Below are 17,735 nucleotides of genomic sequence, written 5' to 3' on the forward strand. Positions count from 1 at the left end.
GTTGGTGTTGCAGCTGGTCACCTGACTGCTCTTAGGCCCACATGACTCCTGGTCGCCAGCAGACAATGAAGCTGTGTCCCGCTTGCCGGCACGTGAGCCCCTTGCGCTCCCAAGGAGAGTCCTACCCGTGTGCAGCTGAGTGGGGGGCAGAGGGGCTTGGGGGGCTGTCTCTGGAACAGGCCCGGCATTCATCCCTGGGACAAATCTGCTTAGTGGCACAAGGACCCAGCTCTCTTCAGCGGGGCCTGCGGGGGGTGGGCAGCCATGGGCTCCACCTGGTTCCCTGCCAGGGCAAGGCTGCCGGGCTCCAAGCAGCAGGCGCTCTGCCCCTTGCCACCGTCCAGGGAGGAGGAAGTGGGAGCCCTCTTGCCAGCCAGCGGGGCTTCGTGTGTGTCCTTATTGATCGGCCTTGCTCTGGGTAAGAGGCCTAGTTCTTGGGGCAGCATCTCTGGATTGCACAAATCAAAGAGCTGCTTTGTGTCTTGGTCTCGCTCCAGTCCGTGTCGCTTCTGAAGCTCATTTTTCTCCTTTGCCCTCACGGTTTCCCCTCCCCATCCCCAGTGGGGGGAGCTTTAAGGCCTTTGTGTGGGCCTGGTGTGCGCAGGCAGCCCTGTTGGGCCTTCGCAAAGGGGAGAGTGCTGAGACAGTCCCAGGGCGGCGGGAGGGAGGGAGGGGCTGTCAAGAACCCCACCAGGAGAGGAAGTTCCTCAGGGGAGATTTCCCCCTAGCTTCTCCTCTGCTTCCTTGGCTTCTCTAAAACACAGTGCCTTCCCTTCCCTCCTATCAGCTTGGATTCCTGCATGGCAGGGGGTTGGACTATATGACCCTTAGGGTCCCTTTCAATTCCCCTATTCTGCGATTCCTGCTGCTGCTATTCTACTAATGCTTGGCATCAGTGCAATGAGATTCTTGCATCTTGGGGTTTAGCTACACAAAGTGGAGGAATTCTGAATTAATCGGTGTTTGAGAGGGGTCGGGGGGGAGGCGGCAGCAATGGCATGTTTGGACAGGGAACTACGTGGGCTGTTGCTGCCAGCTTCATTGGGCTGGCAAGGGCCGCCTGGGCTCAGAGTATGAGGGCATCAGGAGGTGGGCCATTTCCTCGGAGGGCCACTTGGTCTTGATGCCAGCTTCTGGCCTGTATATATATATAGTAATTGAGGATTGTGAGAACTTAGGATAACAGCAGCGGGGTTAGCCAGTCCCTCTTCCTGCCCCCCTGGAGTTCTGTTTCTGGGGTGCCAGTGAGGCTTTGCTATCACAGAATTATAGGATTTTACAGCTGGCAGGGGACCTTGAGGGTCATCTAGTCCAACCCCCTGCAATGAAGTAATCTCATCTCGAGCATGCATGGCAGGTGGTCATCCAAACTTTGCTTTAAAACCTCCAAGGAAGGAGAGTCCACCACCTCCCAAGGGAGTTCATTCCACTGACAAACAGCTCTTAGTGTCAGAGAGTTCTTCCTGATGTTCAGATGGAGTCTCCTTTCTTATCATTTGACTCCATCGGTTCAGGTCCCACCTTCCAGAGCAGCAGCAGAAAACAAGCTTGCTCCCTCTTCCATGTGACAGCCCTCGAGATACTTCACGATGGATCTCATATTTCCATCTCAGTCTCTTGCCAGGCTAAACATACCCAACACCCTCAACCGTTCCTCATCAGGCTTGGTTTCCTGACCCTTGATCATCGTGGTCGCCCTCCTCTGCACATGTTCCAGCTTGTCAATATCCTTAAATTGTGGCGCCCAGAACTGGACACAGTATTCCAGGTGTGGTCTGACCAAGGCAGAATAGAGTGGAACTATGACTTCCCTTGATCTGGACACTTGACTTCTAGCATTTGGGCTTTTTTGCTGCTGCATCACCCTGTGGACTCATGTTCAGTTTGTTGCCCACCAAGACCCAGAGATCTTTTTCACATGTACTGCCAGTAAGCCAGGTGTCCGTCCCCCCCCCCCCATCCTATATTGGTGCAGCTGGTTCTTCCTGCCTAAGTGCAAAACCGGACATTTGTCCTCTTTGAGATTCCTTCTGCTGCTTTGGGCCCAGCTCTCCAATCTGTCCCGATTCATTCTTCTGCAACATCCGCAGCTGCCCCTTGGCCCCTGTGGCTCTGGCTTGGCCGACCTGTCCTTGCTGGGCGATCTCACTTCTCTTCCAGCAGGGCCAGGAAGGACTGGGGCGGGCCCAGTAGGCTGTGTTTGCTGTTGGGCGGGGCTTTGCCTGAGGCCGGGTCTGACCTTGGTGCATCCGCCAGCCAAATTTGGCAGGTGGGTGGGGCTGTGACTTTGCAAAGTGCCCTTTGAAACAGCTTCCCCTCCTTTGGAAGGTGTCTCCTTTAAGAGGGAGGCCGGCAGCATTGCAGCAGGAACGCTTCCCTCCCCCAGCACACACTCACATCAGCTGATACGAAGGGAAAGGAATCCTGCCGAGATCCTGTGCACCAGAGAGATCAGGATTGCTGTCCCTTCCCATCATCGGGTGGGAGAAGCGGAGCTGCTTAGCTGTGGGCTCTGGCGCACGTGCAACCGAGCGCTAAGCAGACTGCTCTCGCTTTGCCTTGGCTGAACCCATGCGCAGCCTCTGCAGACTGGAGGCCTTTTCTTCCGGGGGTGTAAAGGGGGCCTCCAGAGAGCAGCCCTGCGGAGGAGGGAGAGGCTGCCTGCTGGCCCTTGGAGGAGCTGCCTTGGCCTTCGGGAGCAAGTGGGCTGGGCACTGGGCGCAAACGGGACTGTCTGCGTGTTCTTTGCCCCCCACATACCCATCTGGGTGGCGGGGGCTCTGGAGGTGGCCGCCCCTGGGATTCATGAGAAGGGGTCTCATTGCCCAGCCAAGCCAAGGGAGACTTTGGTCGTTTGGATGTGAACCTGCCCCCCACAGGGCCCAGCAGACATGGTGTGGGGTCTGGGTGGGGGGTGTTTGGGAAGCCGGCTGCGACAGGCTGTGATGCTGTTTCTGCCGCCGCCTCTTGCAGTGCTCCTGAGATTCCGGACCCTCAAGGGCCGGGACCCTTCCCTGCAGAGCTGCTCAGAGGACGCCGAGGTGCTCCTGCAGATGCGCGCAGATGTGCTGGCCTCTCTCGGGGTCGCGGCTGACCTGCTTCCGGATGACTTTGCCAGGTGGGTGGCGGCCCCTTGAGCCTGCTGCACGAGGAACCCCTGAGGACAGACCCCCACCACTAGGCTTTGCTGCTCCCCTGAGCTGGCCCTATGTCCCCCAGGTCCAGTGTTTTGGGAAGGGCCGTGGCTCAACCCTGGCGGGACCACGCTGGTCTCCTCCTTCTCTGGGAGGGCTGGCCGGACCCTCCGAAGGCTCATGTGGGTCTGCAGGGCCAGAGCAGGGACTGGCATGTCCTGCCTGCAGCTGCCGGGCTCTTCTGGCCATTCCGCTCCACGTGGCTGAGGGAGCGGCTGCCGTGCCTTTCTCTTGGGCAATCCCGGGTGCCGCAGTGCTGCACTGCTGCTTGTGGGGATGGAGGGGGCAGCTCTGTGACCTTGGGGGGGGGAGCGACGGCTTCTTTCCTCCTGGAGGGAGGGGCAGTGGAAGGCCCTCTTGTGCCCCTCAGGCCAGGCTCCTGAGCCCCCCACCACATTGGCATGTCTCTGCCTGCGACCCACCAGGGGTAACGGAGAATGTTTGGAGAGGAAGAATGTGGGGAGGGGGCGGGTGGCTGGGGACTATGTTTAGCAAGGCTGTCTGGAGCATGGGAGGGGGGCAGCCTGCCCAGCCCCCTCAGGACTGTGTGGAATGCCCACGGACAACACCAGGCCGGGATTGGGTTGCCCCGACTACACGGGGCTGTGGCTGCCCTCTGCCGAAAACGCTCCCCTTGGCATGTTGCTTCTGTGGGGGCTCTGCAAAGAGATGTTTCCACAGGGCCCCCCCCTCCGACACACCCCTTTTTCTCTCTCAGCTCCTGCTGCTCCGAAGTGGCCCCCGTCTGCGCTGTGGTCGGAGGAGTGCTGGGCCAGGAGGTGGTCAAGGTGAGGCCCGTGGCCCTGGATTCCCCACGGGGCGGGGGGAGCGGCTCTTGCTTGCGGCCCCACCCACAGGCAGCACAGCTGCAGCCCATATCTGGTGTCTCTTCCCCCTGCCCCCCAGCTGTGAACATTCCTGGAGAGAAGAGGGGGAGGACACTGGCTGCCCCCTGGGCCCTGCCAGCATGGGTCTTCCGGGCCCCCTCTTGTCCCACCCAGCTCTGCCTCTCTGCTCACGCTGCCTTCCCCCCTCTTCTCCAGGCCCTCTCTCAGCGGGATGCTCCCCTCAACAACTTCTTCTTCTTTGACGGCATGAGGGGCAACGGGATGGTGGAGTGCCTGACCCCCAACTGAGCCTGGGCCACAACCCCAGAGCCCTTGGTAGTCCTGGACCAGCTGCCCACAGCCCCATGGGGATCTTCCCTCTGTGACACCTCTGGCCTTGGGAGGGGGGGCTGTTGCTGATGCCCCCCTTCCTGCATTGCCACAAAGGGGGCGTGTGTGTGTCTTACTTTAGCACTCAATAAACTTTTTTTAGTACCATTTCTCTCCTGCAGTGCGTTTGACTGGAGCCTATGGGTCCTTAAATGGAGAGGGGGGGACCCCCCTCTGTTCCTGTTTGCCTATTCTTGCCTAGCTGGGCACGGGAGGTGGTTTGGGGGCAGGGCGATGGCCTGTGCCCGGCAGCTGTCGGGGCTGAAGGTGGTCCCCCTGCTAACCTGGCCAGGTGCTCTTCTGTGGCTTGGCAGAGCCGGGCACGGGACTCTCAGCACGGGCCTCTGTTCCTGGCGCGGCATCAGGGGAGGGTGGGGCTGCTTTGTGGTCAAGCAGCCAGAGGGTCAGCAGAATGCCCGCCCTGCTGTTGGCGGAAGCGAAGGTGAGGCTGGCCAAGGAAGGCCGCAGGTCCTGCTGGGTGGGGCTGCCTTTGGGGTCAGCTCTGCATTCCTCCTTCCCCACAGCTGCGCTCCCTGGGGAGAAAGGTCACCTTGGCGCTTGCCGGGGGGAGGGGGACTTTGAAAGACCTGGGCTGATCTCCCTCTGGGCCCGGAGCTGACCGCCTGGCCCTCTCTGGCTCCGTGGGGGAGCCCTCAGGATCACAACAGCTCAGTCAGCCCCACTGACCAATATCCCACACGGCCTGCTCCAGTGGGGGGCCTTCCCCTCTCCAGTTGTGTGTACCAAGTTGTGGCTCAAAGCCCCCCCAGCTCCACCGAGAAGGCCTCCCCCCTGCTGGAGAGTCGCAGCTGCCAGGCCTGACCTTGGGGGGGGGGCAAAGCCACTTCCTGTGTCCTCTGTTTAGAAGCAAAAATCACATGTAGGCCTTGACAATGCAACTTCTGAGTCCAGTTTTTATTGAAAAGGAAACATACAAAATTCTGCCTCCCCCCAAAGTACAGACCCCGGACCCCCCCCCCTCCTCCCCCCTCAAGTATCTGCAGGCAGCACCAAGTTCTCCTGTACAAGTTCTAGATTGTCCACAGGATGTATATACACACAGCAGCTTCCGCTGTACAGCCCCCCCCTGCCCCCTATGTACAAGATGGCCACGCCCCCTATTTACAGCTTGGCCCGCCCCCCAGAAGGAAACCGGGCCCTGTGCAATTGTCTCTCCCCCCTCCCCCCCCCTGTACAGGCTCCATTGAACAGTATTGACATAGTGCTAACTTGCTTGGCGTCCCAGCTGAGCAGCTCTCCTTAAGGCACTGCTGGGCTGGGGGCAGAAGGAAGCAGCCCTGCCTGCGCGCCCCCCTCGCTCACGGCCCCCGGCGGGGCGGACGACGGCGCGGGGGGGGCGGCTCCAGTCCCGGCTGGGTTCCCCCCTGGCCAGCAGGAGGACCACGAGGAGGAGGCGGAGGCGGCGGCTAGTTGGGGCGCAGGCCGGCCAGGCCCTCCGCCGGCAGGTTGTACAAGATGCCCAGCAGCTGGAAGACGAAGTGGGAGACGTGGCCCCAGAGGGCGCCCCGCGGCCGGCGCTGCTCCTGCGGGGAGAGGAGGAGAGGGCGCAGGTGAGCGGGGCAGGGGGGCAGCGGCGGGGCGGGCACTGCCCTGCCCAAGCTCCCGTGCCCGGCCGCCTGCCTGCCATGCCGCGCTATTTATAGGAGGTGAGTCAGCGGCGGCGGCGCCTGCCCAGCTCCCTGGGCAAAGCAGCGGCGGAGGACGGGGCTGGGCGGTCGGGCCCCCCGTGCCACCAGCATCCCGGGCACACGCCCCCTCGGTGGTCCCCTCCCCTGGCACCCACTTACCCTGTGCGCGTACTCGCGCTGGAACTGGTCTCCCAGGACTCGCAGGCGCGCCCCGATGGCTCTCTCCAGGCCGGGCGCGGGGGTCCTGAGCTGGACGGGGGGCTCCTCCGGGCGGGGGGCGGCGGCGGGCGCGTCGCCTGCGGAAGGAAGGCAGCGGCGATGAGGGCGGCGATGAGGCGGGGAGGGCGGCAGCAGCAAGCCGAGGAGCCCCTGTCTTCCCCCGGCGGGCGGGAGGGGGCCGTTTCCTGTCTCCTTGGCAACTGCGGAGGGAAAAGGGATCATTCCAGGACACGGCCCCCCCCCCGGCTGGCTGGCTGGCTGGCTGGGGCGAGCGGCGCCGCGGGGAGCGCGCCTGCAGCTGCCTCTTGCCCTGCAGCCCCCCACCCCGGGGAGACTGGGGGGCGATGGTTGCAAGGGGCTGCCACTCGCTGCTCTCCGCCAGGGATGCTCCTCCTCGCCGCGCTTAGCTGGGGGCGGCCCCTCCCATAGTCTGCCCCCCCCCAACACACGCATTTTTTTGATGAGTCAGCGTTTCCACGCCAGGCTCGAGAAGGGCAGGGCGCCTGGGGGGCACCCCCTGGGTGCAGTGCGGCCGAGTGGGGCGGGACCAAAGCAGACAGGGGCAAACGGGGTACCCGCGAGACCCCCGCCCAATGCCTGCCACCTGCGCGCACGCTTCCCGGGGGTCTAGGGGTGCGGAAAGTGGTCTGGTCTCGGTGGGGGGGGCAATAAAAGGAGCCCATAAGAGAACAGTCTGGCGCCCGATCTGGGTGCCTCGCCTGAGCCCCTTCCCACGTGCTCGCAGCCGCCGCGTGTTGCCCGCAAGGAGACGCAGCGCTCCGGAAGGAGGAGCGCCCGTCGCGGAAAAACAAAGGTCTGTCCTTGACGGGCGGGGGCGCAGAAAGGGGCTGGGCTGTGCCCGACCCCCAGGACTGCTCAGGTGGGGAGAGGAGCGGAGGGTCCGCCCCTCTTCCGCGGGCACCTGCGGCTGGGAGACAGAGGGGCTGAGCCGCGCCCCGGGGGCGCGCCAGCCCTTTCCTTGCGGGACAGCTCCTGCGCAACAACCATCGCCCCGGCTGGCACCCCGGGAATGGGAGAGGCGCTCTGCCCATGCTCAGAGGCGCTTCGGGGGTCCCGCCGCCCTCCCCTCGCCCGAGCAGCAGGCGCCCCGCCCCCCTCGAGCCCCCTCCCCAGGCACTCACCTCGCGTGGCCCCGGAGCGCATCCGCAAGGTCTCGTGTCCGATCCCGCAGCGGCAGAGGCCGTTCAGCCGGGGGGGCGAGGCGAGGGGCGCGCGGCAGAGGGGGGGCGGCAGGGCCAGCGCCCCCCCCACAGGGCAGGCTGGGCTCCCGGACACAGCTGCTGTCGGCTCGGCGCGGCTCCCCTCCTGCAGTGGTCTGGCCATGGCGCTCGGCGGGGTCTGCGGGGCGAGCCGAGACGGGGCGGTCGGTGGGGGCGGTCGGGCGAGCGGGCTGGTGTTTGTAAACAAACCGCGCCGTGCCAGCTTCGCGGGGGGGGGGCTTCGTCTCCCTTCCTCCCGCCCCGCCCCGCTCCGGGCTGCCGCCCCCCTGCAGCCACGTGCGCCCCGCGCACCTCCCGCCTCCCCCGACGGGACGGTCCCTCCCCGGGCATCGCCCGCCCCACTTACTGCAGCTGCATGAACCCTCCGGGGGCGGGGCGGGGGTCTCTGGGCAGCGCAGGGGCTCCGTCGGTGGCGGCGGCGGCGGCGGGCGAGGCAGGAGAGCGACCCCGGCGAGCTGGAGCGGCGGCGGCGGCGGCGGCCAGAGTCTCTCTGCCAGGCGAGCGGGCAGCGGCAGCGCAGCCCCGGAGCCGGGCCCCGCCCCCGCCCTGACGTCACCGAGCCCCGCCCCCTCCGCCGCCTCCCGGGGGCAAGTTCGGGCTTGTGCGGGAGCCGGGGATCCCCGCGAGGGGCGCGGCCGGACGGCGGGACCGCGCGCAGCAGGCGCCCCCCCCCCCCTCCGTCGCGCTCCCCGCTCGACCCATTCCCCGCGCCAGCAACTGAGGCTGGCCCACGTCCGCCCCGCCTCCCTCGGAGGAAAGAACAGGCGGCACCCGCCTCCCCGCGGACTAGCGCCCTGCGGAGGGGCTCCAGCCAGAAAAGGACACGGAAGAGCTTTCCTCCGCTTCAGGGCCACAACTGAAAACAGGCAGCCATATGTTGTGCAACCAGGGAGTTCCAGGGTCAAAAATGAGGGGGGGGGGCACCTCTCTCCTGGCAAGCAGCTCCCCCCAGCCAGATCAGAGCCCCCGGCCCGGTAGAATCCTTCCTGGCTGCAGCCTGCTGGGCTGTCTTCCAGGGCCTTGCAGTGCAGTAATCTAACCTGCCAGGCAGAGGCACAGCTCCCAGGAGAGGGCGCAGCTGGCAAAGCCCCTGGGGTGGGGGGCTCCTGGTCACATCAGAAGGTCTGGACGCAGGTGCTGCCCACCCATTGCTTGAAGCAAGGGGGCAACCTGACCCCAAAGAGGCTAGACGCTTCTCCCAAGACATCAGCCTTGCTCAGGGTCCCCTCCCCCGCCAGGCATCAGAGCATAAGCAGAGAGCCTGCTGGATCCGGTCTGTGGCTCATCAGGTCCAGCAGCCTGTCAAAGGGAAGGCCACGTGCAGGATCCATGCCCAAGAGGCCTTTCCCCTTGGGGTCAGCCAACCAGTTACAAATCCACTGTCCCAGCCCACATCTCACCAGCTTCTCCACCAGAAGGGATCCCCGACTGAGTCATGGAATCTTGGGGAGCTTTGTCAAAAGCCCTCCTGAAATCAAGATCCACTAGGTCCACAGCATTCACCTGATCCACCAAGCTTGTGACTCTATCCAAAAATAAAATGAGATTCGTTCGTCTGGTGTGACTTGTTTTTGGGAAACCCACGCAGGGTCTTAGGAGAAATTGCTGCATCCGACCCCTGGCCCGTCTACTCCAGCCTCCTGCTCTCCCGGTGAATAAGCAGATATCCCCACGGGAAATCTGCAGTCAGGATCCGCGCACTAGGGCCCTCTCCCCTCCCGTGGATTCCAGCCACGGATTCAGAAGCACGGCTGCCTCTGGCTGCGGAAGAAGAGCAGAGGGCCTTCTCGGTGGTGGCGCCCGCCCTGTGGAACGCCCTCCCACCAGATGTCAAGGAAATAAACAACTATGTGACTTTGAGGAGACATCTGAAGGCAGCCCTGATTAAGGAAGCTTTTAATGTTTGATTCTATTTTTAATATTCTGTTGAGAGCCTCCCAGAGCGCTCTCCCCCATGGTGATCAATCCAGGACAAGGCTGCGACTCTTGGGAAAGGGGAAGGCAAACTCCCAAGGCTTGGAAGGGGGCGGGGGGGGCGTTTAGGAGGAGAGGAGGCCTCCTTGGCAAGCCGAGTCAGGCAGCCTTTGTTGAAGGAGGCTGGCCGGGGGATTTCCAGCAGCTGACCCTTTGTGGAGTTGTGCTGTGGGCCTCTTCCCCATCAGGGGCCCCGTGCTGGGCTCTGGGTCAGGGGGTCATCCCCACAGCTGAGCGGGAGGGAGGGAGGGAGGAGGGGAGGCGTTTTCTAGCTGAACCTTTTGGCCTGGCCTATGGCGGGGAGTGTCATCCATGGCCTGCCAATGCGCACATTGGCGGAGGTGCCTGGCTTTGGTGTACAAAGCTGTGCAGGTGTGTGTCTGCTTGCGCATTGGAGCAGAGTATCATGTATGAAGATGTTGGTGGGACACGTGTGTCACTCACAGGTCCTCGCTGGGATTCTCACTCACATTGAAATAGGGGCCTGAATGGAGGTCCCATGGCAGAACAGGCTGACAAGAGTAACATCATCGTTACTATTACAGTATTATTATTATTATTATTATTATTATTATTATTATTATTATTATTATTATTATTATTAGCAGTCCTTCCTGACTCCAAGATGTGGTGGGTGGGGACATTGTGGCATTATGAGGCCCCTGGGGCACGGGTGGTGCTGTGGTCTAAACCACTGAGCCTCTTGGGCTTGCCGATCAGAAAGTTGGCAGTTCAAATCCGTGCAACGGGGTGATCTCCTGTTGCTCTGTCCCTGCTCCTGCCAACCCAGCAGTTCGAAAGCATAGCAGTGCAAGTAGATAAATAGGTACCACTGTGGTAGGAAGGTAAACAGCACTCTGGTTTCCATCACAGTGTCCTGTTGCACCAGAAGCGGCTTAGTCCTGCTGGCCACATGACCCGGAAAGCTGTCTGTGGACAAACACCAGCTCCCTCGACCTGAAGTGAGATAAGCGCCACAACCCCATAGTTGCCTTTGACTGGACTTAACCGTCCAGGGGTCATTTACCTTCACCTTCTGAGGCCCCATCCTGTACACCCAACACCTAGGTATGCTCAGGACCCAGGTTCAAAGGGATGCGTGTTTCTGTAAGGGAGCAAAGCAGGGAAGAATATTCCTGGAGGCAGAAGGAGCCGTCAAGTCACTCTTTGCAGGTCAGAGCTGCTTCTCTGCCCATGGTCAGCTCAGGACCCCAGTGCAGCCTAGTCCAGCGTCCCAGTGGCGTAGCGTGGTTTGTCAGCACCCGGGGCAAGGCAAGAAATTTGCACCCCCTAACCCGTGGATTTGCGCCCCCTAACCCTAACCCCCAGATGTTGCGCCCGGTGCGGCCGGCCCCCCCTGCACCCCCCACGCTACGCCACTGCAGCGTCCTGTTCTCACAGCGACCAGCCATGTGCCCCCAATGGACCAAGAGCTCCCCTCCCTTCTGGCAGTGACCAGGCACTGGGATTCAGAAGCACGGCTGCCTCCAGCTGTGAAGACAAGAGCACAGCTGTCTGGAGCCACTGAGAGTCTTTTCCTCCTGGATGGTTTGCCCAGTCCTCTTTGAAAGCCACCCACTGGTGGCCGTCCTGTGGGAGTGAGTTCCACAGGCTGAAATCCCACTGGCTGTGCAAACTCCCACCAAACTGAGGGAGCTACAGCCTCAAACTAGAGGATTTGGGGTGGGGGACACAAGCCCGACTCCAAGCAGCAAAAGGGACGGGGAAAGCAGGGGGTCCCCAGCAGAGGAAGGGGCCCAGTGGAGAGGACAGTGGGGCAGGGAGACTGAGAGCTCAGAGAAGGGGCTGGGGGTCTTCTGTGCTAAGGAAGGACAGGTCGTGTTTAGGGTCTTTCAGATGGAATCCGATGACCAAATGGGCACAATGGAAGTTCCTAAAATGATGGATGGCTTGGAGACAGTCCATGGAAATAAAGGGCTCGTTTTCCTTAATCATCCTAGAATTCAGGACCAGCCGTGAAGCTGCTTCCCCTTCACCTGGGAAGGTCACTGACGCCGCCAAGAAGAGGACCTCGCCCGGAGACACCTGTTTACATGAGGATGAACAGGAGCGCCTTTGAGCATGCGAAGAGTGCCAGCCCCCCATGCTTGGTAGCTTGGGTGTGCTGGATCTCCGCGGGCGGGCAGCGTGGGCATGGGCAAGGCGGCCCGAGTGCCAGGCGGGCGAGGGGTGGGGGGCTGGAGTGGCGCCGCCCCCTCCCGCTTCCCTGCTGCTGCTCCTCCCCTGCCCCCCCGTGCCCTCCGGTGGAGGGATCCCGCCGCGTGGCTGGCTGAGCCGAAGCGCCGCGGAGCCAACGAGCGCCCCGTCGCCGGGACGAGCAGGCGGGCCGCGGCCAATGGCAGCGCGAGGCGTCGGGCCGTCGGAGCGCCTTCGCCGCTGTCTCTATTGCCCCCCCCCCCGTCCTCCCGCGCTGACATCACTGGCTGTTTATTCCTCCTTCGCCGAGAGCGGGGGGGGGGGGGCGCTGGGCTGGCACATGCGCTCGGCCGGGCATGAGTAACGCTTCGCTGTGGCGGCTGCGGCGCAGGGCGAATTTGCCCAGTGACAGCCACTCAGCAGATGCCCGCCTCGCGATGATGTCACCCCTGGGGGCGGCAGGGGGGAGGCGGGCAGCAGGCAGCGCTCCTTCGACGGGGCGGACGCGCGCCAGTGCCAAAAGCGCACGGCTGGCCCCGCGCGCGGCGCAGGACGCTCCTGTTGCAGAGGCCCGCGCGCGATGGCGGGGAGGGGAGGGACCCACCTGCTGCCAGGATCCCGCCCCGCGCCCCCCCTTTGTCCTCCTCCTCCTCCCCCCCCCCATGGCCCACCGGCTGGTCGCCTCCTCTGCCAAGTTCCCTTCGCTCTGGTGGAACCTCCAGGCCAAGAGACAGTCTATCTCGATCCCGAGGCAGGGAGGGGCATTGGGCCACTGCGAGCAGAGGGGGCTGGACGAGGTGGGCCAAGGGCCTGATCCAGCCCCACGCGGGGGGGCCTCGCAAGAGCAGGGCAGGGCTGCGCGCATCCCGCTTCCCAGCTCGGAGCGAGTCAAGCCCGCGGTTCTCTTCCTCTCTCCTTATCCCCGAATGAAATAAGGACATGCTGGGAGTCCAGCCCCCCAGAGGCGTCCCGGGCGGGGCGTGTTTCTCGGCCCCGGAACATCGACGGGGAGTTCTCTCCTTAGCAACGCGCTTTCCTTCCCTCGCTCTCTGCCTCTCTCCCGCCAGGCAACAGCCCCCTGCGACGTCGGCCGCCCTGCTTCTCCTTGAGGCTGGATGAGGCCCAGGCGGCCCGAGGGGGCGTCCGAGGACCAGCCCGCCTCTGTCCTTGGTCCTCCGGCGAGGCAGGCCTGGCAGGGGGCTCTCGTCCCCGGGCCGACTCCCTCGCTCTTCCCAGCGGGGCCCCGTCTCCCTGCCTCAGTCCTCCCTCGGGATAAGGGGCGCAAGAGGCCTGGCAGCAAGGCCAGAGGCAGGGGCGCCCCTTTGCGCCACAGCCTGCGCCCTGGGACCCTTTCGCAGTCCCGCGCATTGCAGGGGGCGAGGCTGGGTGACCCTGGGGACCCTGCCAGCTCTCCAGACCCAGGTGTCCAGCCCAGCTGCGTTTGGGCTCCCCTGCAGGGGGGTCGTCTCGTGCCCCCCAAGCAAGGCTGGCGACCTCCTTGCCCGGCTCTCGGGCTCCTCACCCGGGGAGGGTCGGGACGCCCCCCGTGCCCACCCCAAATGCTCCCGGAACCCGCGCAATGCACGGGGCTTTGGGGAGAAGGGGGCTCCCCGTCTACTCGCGAGGAAGGAGCCCCCCTGCGCGGGTTTGTTTTGCAGCAGGGGCAGCGGAGCGTGTCTAACCCCCCGCCGGTTCCGCTCGGCTGCCTGGACACCCCCGCCCCCCCTGCCTTCCCATTGGCTGGCGGCGGCGGCGGCGCGCAGCCACTCAGCGCCGAGTAGGCGCCTGTTTCCAAAGGAAGAGCGCCACGCGCGCCGCGCGGAGCCACGGCAACACGGCCCGGCCGGGCAGGCGGGCGGGCGAACGGGCAGGCGCGGCAGAGACGGGGGAGGCCCGGCCTGGCTTGCGCGCCCCCGATGGGTGGGGTTCCCCGGCACGCCGGCTGCGCCTCGGCCGGCCTCCGTTGCCCCGCGTGGGGAGCTCCTTCTCCCCCTCTGTCCCCCCAACAGGCCCCGACGGCGTAGCCCCCGCCCCCGCCCCATTTCACAGGCGGTGGGGCGAGGCACAGGGGGGCTGGACTAGATGACTCTGGGGGTCCCGTCCGGCTTCTAAGAGCCTGTGGTCCATGGGCGCCAAGGCATAGCTGTCAACTTCCAGATTTGAAAATAAGGGATCAGCAGCCTCCCCTGTCCCGGGGACGGTCGACGGGAGATCTAACATTCCGGGATAGCAGCGGGAAACGGCGTGAGAATCAGGGAATTTCCCGCAAGAAAGGGGAAGGTGGACAGCTATGTGCCAAGGCAGCACCCAGCTCTGCCCGCCGGGGGCAGCTTTGGGGGGGGGGAGAGCAGGCTGGTGGCGCAGCCGATGCCCAGATGTTCTCCGTGGGCCACGTGCGGACGCAGCTGCGCGCCTGAGCGGCCTCCTAATCCTGGGCTGCGCCGGAGTTGGGCGAGGTGACCTCCAAGCTGCCCTCTGAGGGCACGTCAGGCGCTGAGCCACAGGCGCCACGTCGAGGCAGGGGCGGCGGGCTGGATTCGGCCTTCCCCGGAGACCGGCCTGGCTGGCGGGGCTTTGGGGAAGGAGGGGAGAACTTTCTGGCGGCAAGATCCTTTCTCAACCATCGGCCAGGGATTCTGGAACCGTGATTCCCGCATTGCAGTGGGTTCGACTAGATGACCGCAGAGGTCCCTCCCAACCCTTCAGCTCTGCCATTCTTTCCCAGTGCAGCGGCCACACTGGGCCCAGGAGTGCCCGAGGGCCGCCCCTTCGCCTGCCCCAAAGGCGTCGGTTGCTTTTCGGGGGTCGGGGGTCCCTACTTGGCAGTGGGGAGGGGGCTGCTGGCCGTGAGCCCCGGAGCCCCTTTTGCTCCCCCGAGGGCGGCTGCCTCGGCTCCCGGGTTGCTGGTGCGAGGTTGGCCCTGGGAGATTAGGATCCCCGCGAGGGGCTCTTAGGGAAATCCCCTGACCTCATCCTGGGGATTCCCCTCCTCCCTGCCCTCCCCGCCCCCCCCCTGGCCGGCTGCACCTCTCCTCCCCACCCAGATGGAGGGATGGCAGCTGGCAGGACTCAAAAGTTAAGTTTCGCGCCCCCCCCCAAATAAATAAATAAACGCGCCAGGAAAACACATCGCACGAGAGCGAGGGAAGGCCTTCCCCCCCCCCCTCCTCCTCCGCCCTCTCGCCTCGGCCCCGTCGCAACAACAGCCGATGCCGCCGCCGCCGCCGCCGCCGCGTTTGGGTCCGTCCCTTCCAACCATCTCCTGCACTCGGGCCGGCGCAGCCAATCAGCGCCCGCCATCCCAGCAGGAAAAGCAACTGCCATGGAAACAGCATCCGCGGCTGGCGGAGGCAGCAGAGCATCCCAGCATCCGCGGCGGAGGAGGAGGAGGAGGCGGCGGCGCCCTCGCGCCCAGCCCCGTGCCCAGGAGGGTGGCGGGTGCACGTCTGGGGCACTGGGGCACTGGGGCCCGGGCAGCCCAGCCAGGAGGAGGAGGAGGGCCAGGGCCGGAGCGCGGGCGCGCGCGAGCCTGGGAAATACATCACGGGGCTCAGCAACAGCCACGGGGGCAGCCGAGCCCAGCGCGCGCGCCAATGAGCGGAAGGCGCTGCTGCTGCTGCCGGGCCGGAGCCTGCGCATGCTCAGAGGTGCCTACAAGAGAGCAAGGAGAGCATGCTGGATCAGGGCCCAACAGTTGCCTGCGGTTTCCCAGCACAAGGGCAACCGGACCAGGGAGGCCTAGCGGGGCTCCTCTGGCCAGCAAGCCACCAGAAGCCTCCGCTGGGATGGTTGCAAGTCTCGGGGGCCTGATTCAGACGGGGAGGGCCAGTTAAGGGAGCAAGCGCCCCTCCGACGCAGCCTCAGGCTCTTCCTGGGGCCTGGGACCCGGCAGGTGGGACAGCTCCTTTTCCTGGACCCCCAAGGGCAGGGCCGGCCCATGACAGTTTGGCACCTGAAGCACCAATAGAGGATGGGGGGCACCTGGCTTACTGGCAGGACATTTTAAAAGGGTCTTGGGGTCTTGGTGGACCACAAGCTTCACACGAGTCAACAGTGTGAGGCAGCAGCCAAAAAAGCTAATGCTATTCTCGGTTGCATCCACAGAAGTCCAGTGTCCAGATCAAGGGAAGTCCCACTCTCTTCTGCCTTGGTCAGACCAGACCTGGAGTCCTGTGCCCGGTTTTGGGCACCACAATTTAAGGATATTGACAAGCTGGAACATGTGCAGAGGAGGGTGACCAAGATGATCAAGGGTCAGGAAACCAAGCCTGATGAGGAACGGTTGAAGCAGGTAGGTATGTTTGGCCTCGTAAAGAGGAGACTGAGAAGGAGATATGAGAGCCATCTTCAAATATCTAGAGGGCTGTCCCGTGGAAGAGGGAGCAAGCTTGTTTTCTCTTGCTCTGGAGGGTAGGACTCGAACCCATGGCTTCAAGTTACAAGGAGGGAGATTCCGACTCAACATCAGGAAGAACCTTCTGAAAGCAAGACCTGTTTGATGGCAGAATGGACTCCCTCAAGAGGCTGTGGCCTCTCCTTCCTTAAGCAGAGCTTGGGCGGCCACCTGAGATTCCTGCGTTGTGGGGGGGGGGGTTGGACTAGATGACCCTTGGGGACCCCTTCCAACTCTACAATACTATGATTCTGTGAAGCAAACGCAGAATCATGCCTCCCTTCCTCACCAGGGGAGAGTGTAGGCCTACATCAGGAACAAGGGGGTGATAAAGGTCTACATGGGATCCGCTGTCTCTGTGGATTCTGCCGCCTGAGGCGCTTGCCTCACCTTGCCGCGCGGGTGGGCCAGCCCCCTCGTTGCCCCCCAGGGTGTCAAAGGTGCTGCCGGACTTCTCCTCCTAAATGGCCTCATCCGTGTACAGTGGGACCTCGGTTTCCGAATGTCTCAGAAGTCGAATGTTTTGGTTTTGAACGATGAAAACCCAGAAGTAACTGCTTTGGTTTTCGAATGCTTTTCAGAAGCTGAATGTGCCACGCGGCTTCCGGATTGAGTTTCTGGGCAGAAATGCTTCCAGAAATGTACGCTTTGGTTTTGGAACGTTTTGGAAGTCAAACGGTCTTCTGGAACAGATGTTTGTAAACCGAGGTACCCCTGTATCCCTCCAGGGATACAATCTGAAGGCAGCCCTGGAGAGGGAAGCTTCTAATGTTCAATGTTTCATTGTCTTTTTATACTTCGCTGCAAGTCAGTCAGGTGGGCGGCATATTCGCAACAACAACCATTCCGGCAACAGTTTCACAGACTCGTGGACTCGTGGACTCAGTGGAGGGGCTGCTGAAGGTCTTCCAGTCGACCTCTCTGCAATGCAGGAATCTCAGTTCAGCCTCCAAGGCCAGCCAAGCTCGGCTGAAAACCCTCCAAGGAGGGGGAGGGCGCCACCTGCCGACCCACTGCGGAACAGCTCTTACTGTCAGAAAGTTTTTACGTATTTATGTACTTCCTTGTGCTGAGTTGGAATTTCCTTCTTTGTAACCAGGCGGTGGAACGCCCTCCCCGCAGAGGCCAGGGAAGTAAACCTGACCTTTAGAAGACGTCTGAAGGCAGCCCTGTTTTGGGAAGTGTGATGTTTTTATCGTGCTTTTAATTCTATTGGGAGCCACCCAGAGTGACTGGGAAAACTCAGTCAGATGGGCGGGGTATAAGTCATAAATTATTATTATTATTATTACAGATAGGTAGCCGTGTTGGTCTGCCATAGTCAAAATAAAAAAATTCCTTCCAGTAGGACCTTAAAGACCAACTAAGTTAGTTCTTGGTATGAAGAAGAAGTGTGCATGCACACGAAAGCTCATACCAAGAACTAACTTAGTTGGTCTTTAAGGTGCTACTGGAAGGAATATTATTATTATTATTATTATTATTATTATTATTATTATTATTATTATTATTAACATGTAAATAAAGGGCCCCCTCCCCTGCTCTGGAAATTATTCTAATTCTTATTAACTTGAAGCCACGGGTTCAAGTCCTACTCTCCACAGCAGGAGAAAACAAGCTTGCTCCCCCTTCCATGTGGTAACCCTTGAGATATTTGAAGATAGCTATCATGTTTCCTCTCAGTCTTCTCT

At 62.5% G+C, this 17,735-nt stretch overlaps 3 protein-coding genes across 5 annotated transcripts in view; 2 read left to right on the forward strand and 1 right to left on the reverse strand.

The window, feature by feature from the left end:
- Window positions 1-4,519, forward strand: part of SAE1 (SUMO1 activating enzyme subunit 1) — a 28,441-nt gene extending 23,922 nt beyond the window's left edge. For all 3 annotated transcript variants that reach the window (XM_081200491.1, XM_081200490.1, XM_081200489.1), the window contains 3 exons: window positions 2,974-3,118; window positions 3,913-3,982; window positions 4,238-4,519. In XM_081200491.1, the coding sequence (XP_081056617.1) occupies window positions 2,974-3,118; window positions 3,913-3,982; window positions 4,238-4,330 (308 nt within the window). In that variant the 3' untranslated portion in view covers window positions 4,331-4,519. The remainder of the gene's footprint in view (window positions 1-2,973; window positions 3,119-3,912; window positions 3,983-4,237) is intronic.
- The window catches only part of DHX34 (DExH-box helicase 34), a 163,470-nt gene that overhangs the window by 90,553 nt on the left and 55,182 nt on the right, over window positions 1-17,735 (forward strand). The gene's annotated exons all lie outside the window — the stretch shown is intronic.
- LOC308591426 (uncharacterized protein) lies at window positions 5,607-7,994 on the reverse strand. Its single transcript, XM_081202162.1, has 4 exons — window positions 7,867-7,994; window positions 7,422-7,638; window positions 6,220-6,356; window positions 5,607-5,955 (listed from the first exon to the last, which is right to left on the reverse strand). The coding sequence occupies exons 2-4, from the start codon at window positions 7,621-7,623 to the stop codon at window positions 5,839-5,841; spliced, it is 456 nt and encodes a 151-aa protein (XP_081058288.1). The 5' UTR covers window positions 7,624-7,638; window positions 7,867-7,994; the 3' UTR covers window positions 5,607-5,838.

Source organism: Podarcis bocagei (genome assembly GCF_964188305.1).
Source record: "Podarcis bocagei genome assembly, chromosome: 7".
Taxonomy (NCBI): domain Eukaryota; kingdom Metazoa; phylum Chordata; class Lepidosauria; order Squamata; family Lacertidae; genus Podarcis; species Podarcis bocagei.

What these genes read in the sequence shown, in the direction of transcription:
- LOC308591426 (XM_081202162.1), bottom strand. Translation starts at nt 7,623, where the DNA reads ATGGCCAGACCACTGCAGGAGGGGAGCCGCGCCGAGCCGACAGCAGCT. An exon ending in GCGCTCCGGGGCCACGCGAG is followed by an intron (nt 6,357 to 7,421) that starts GTGAGTGCCTGG and finishes TTCCTTCCGCAG; the next exon opens with GCGACGCGCCCGCCGCCGCC. An exon ending in AGCGCGAGTACGCGCACAGG is followed by an intron (nt 5,956 to 6,219) that starts GTAAGTGGGTGC and finishes CTCTCCCCGCAG; the next exon opens with GAGCAGCGCCGGCCGCGGGG.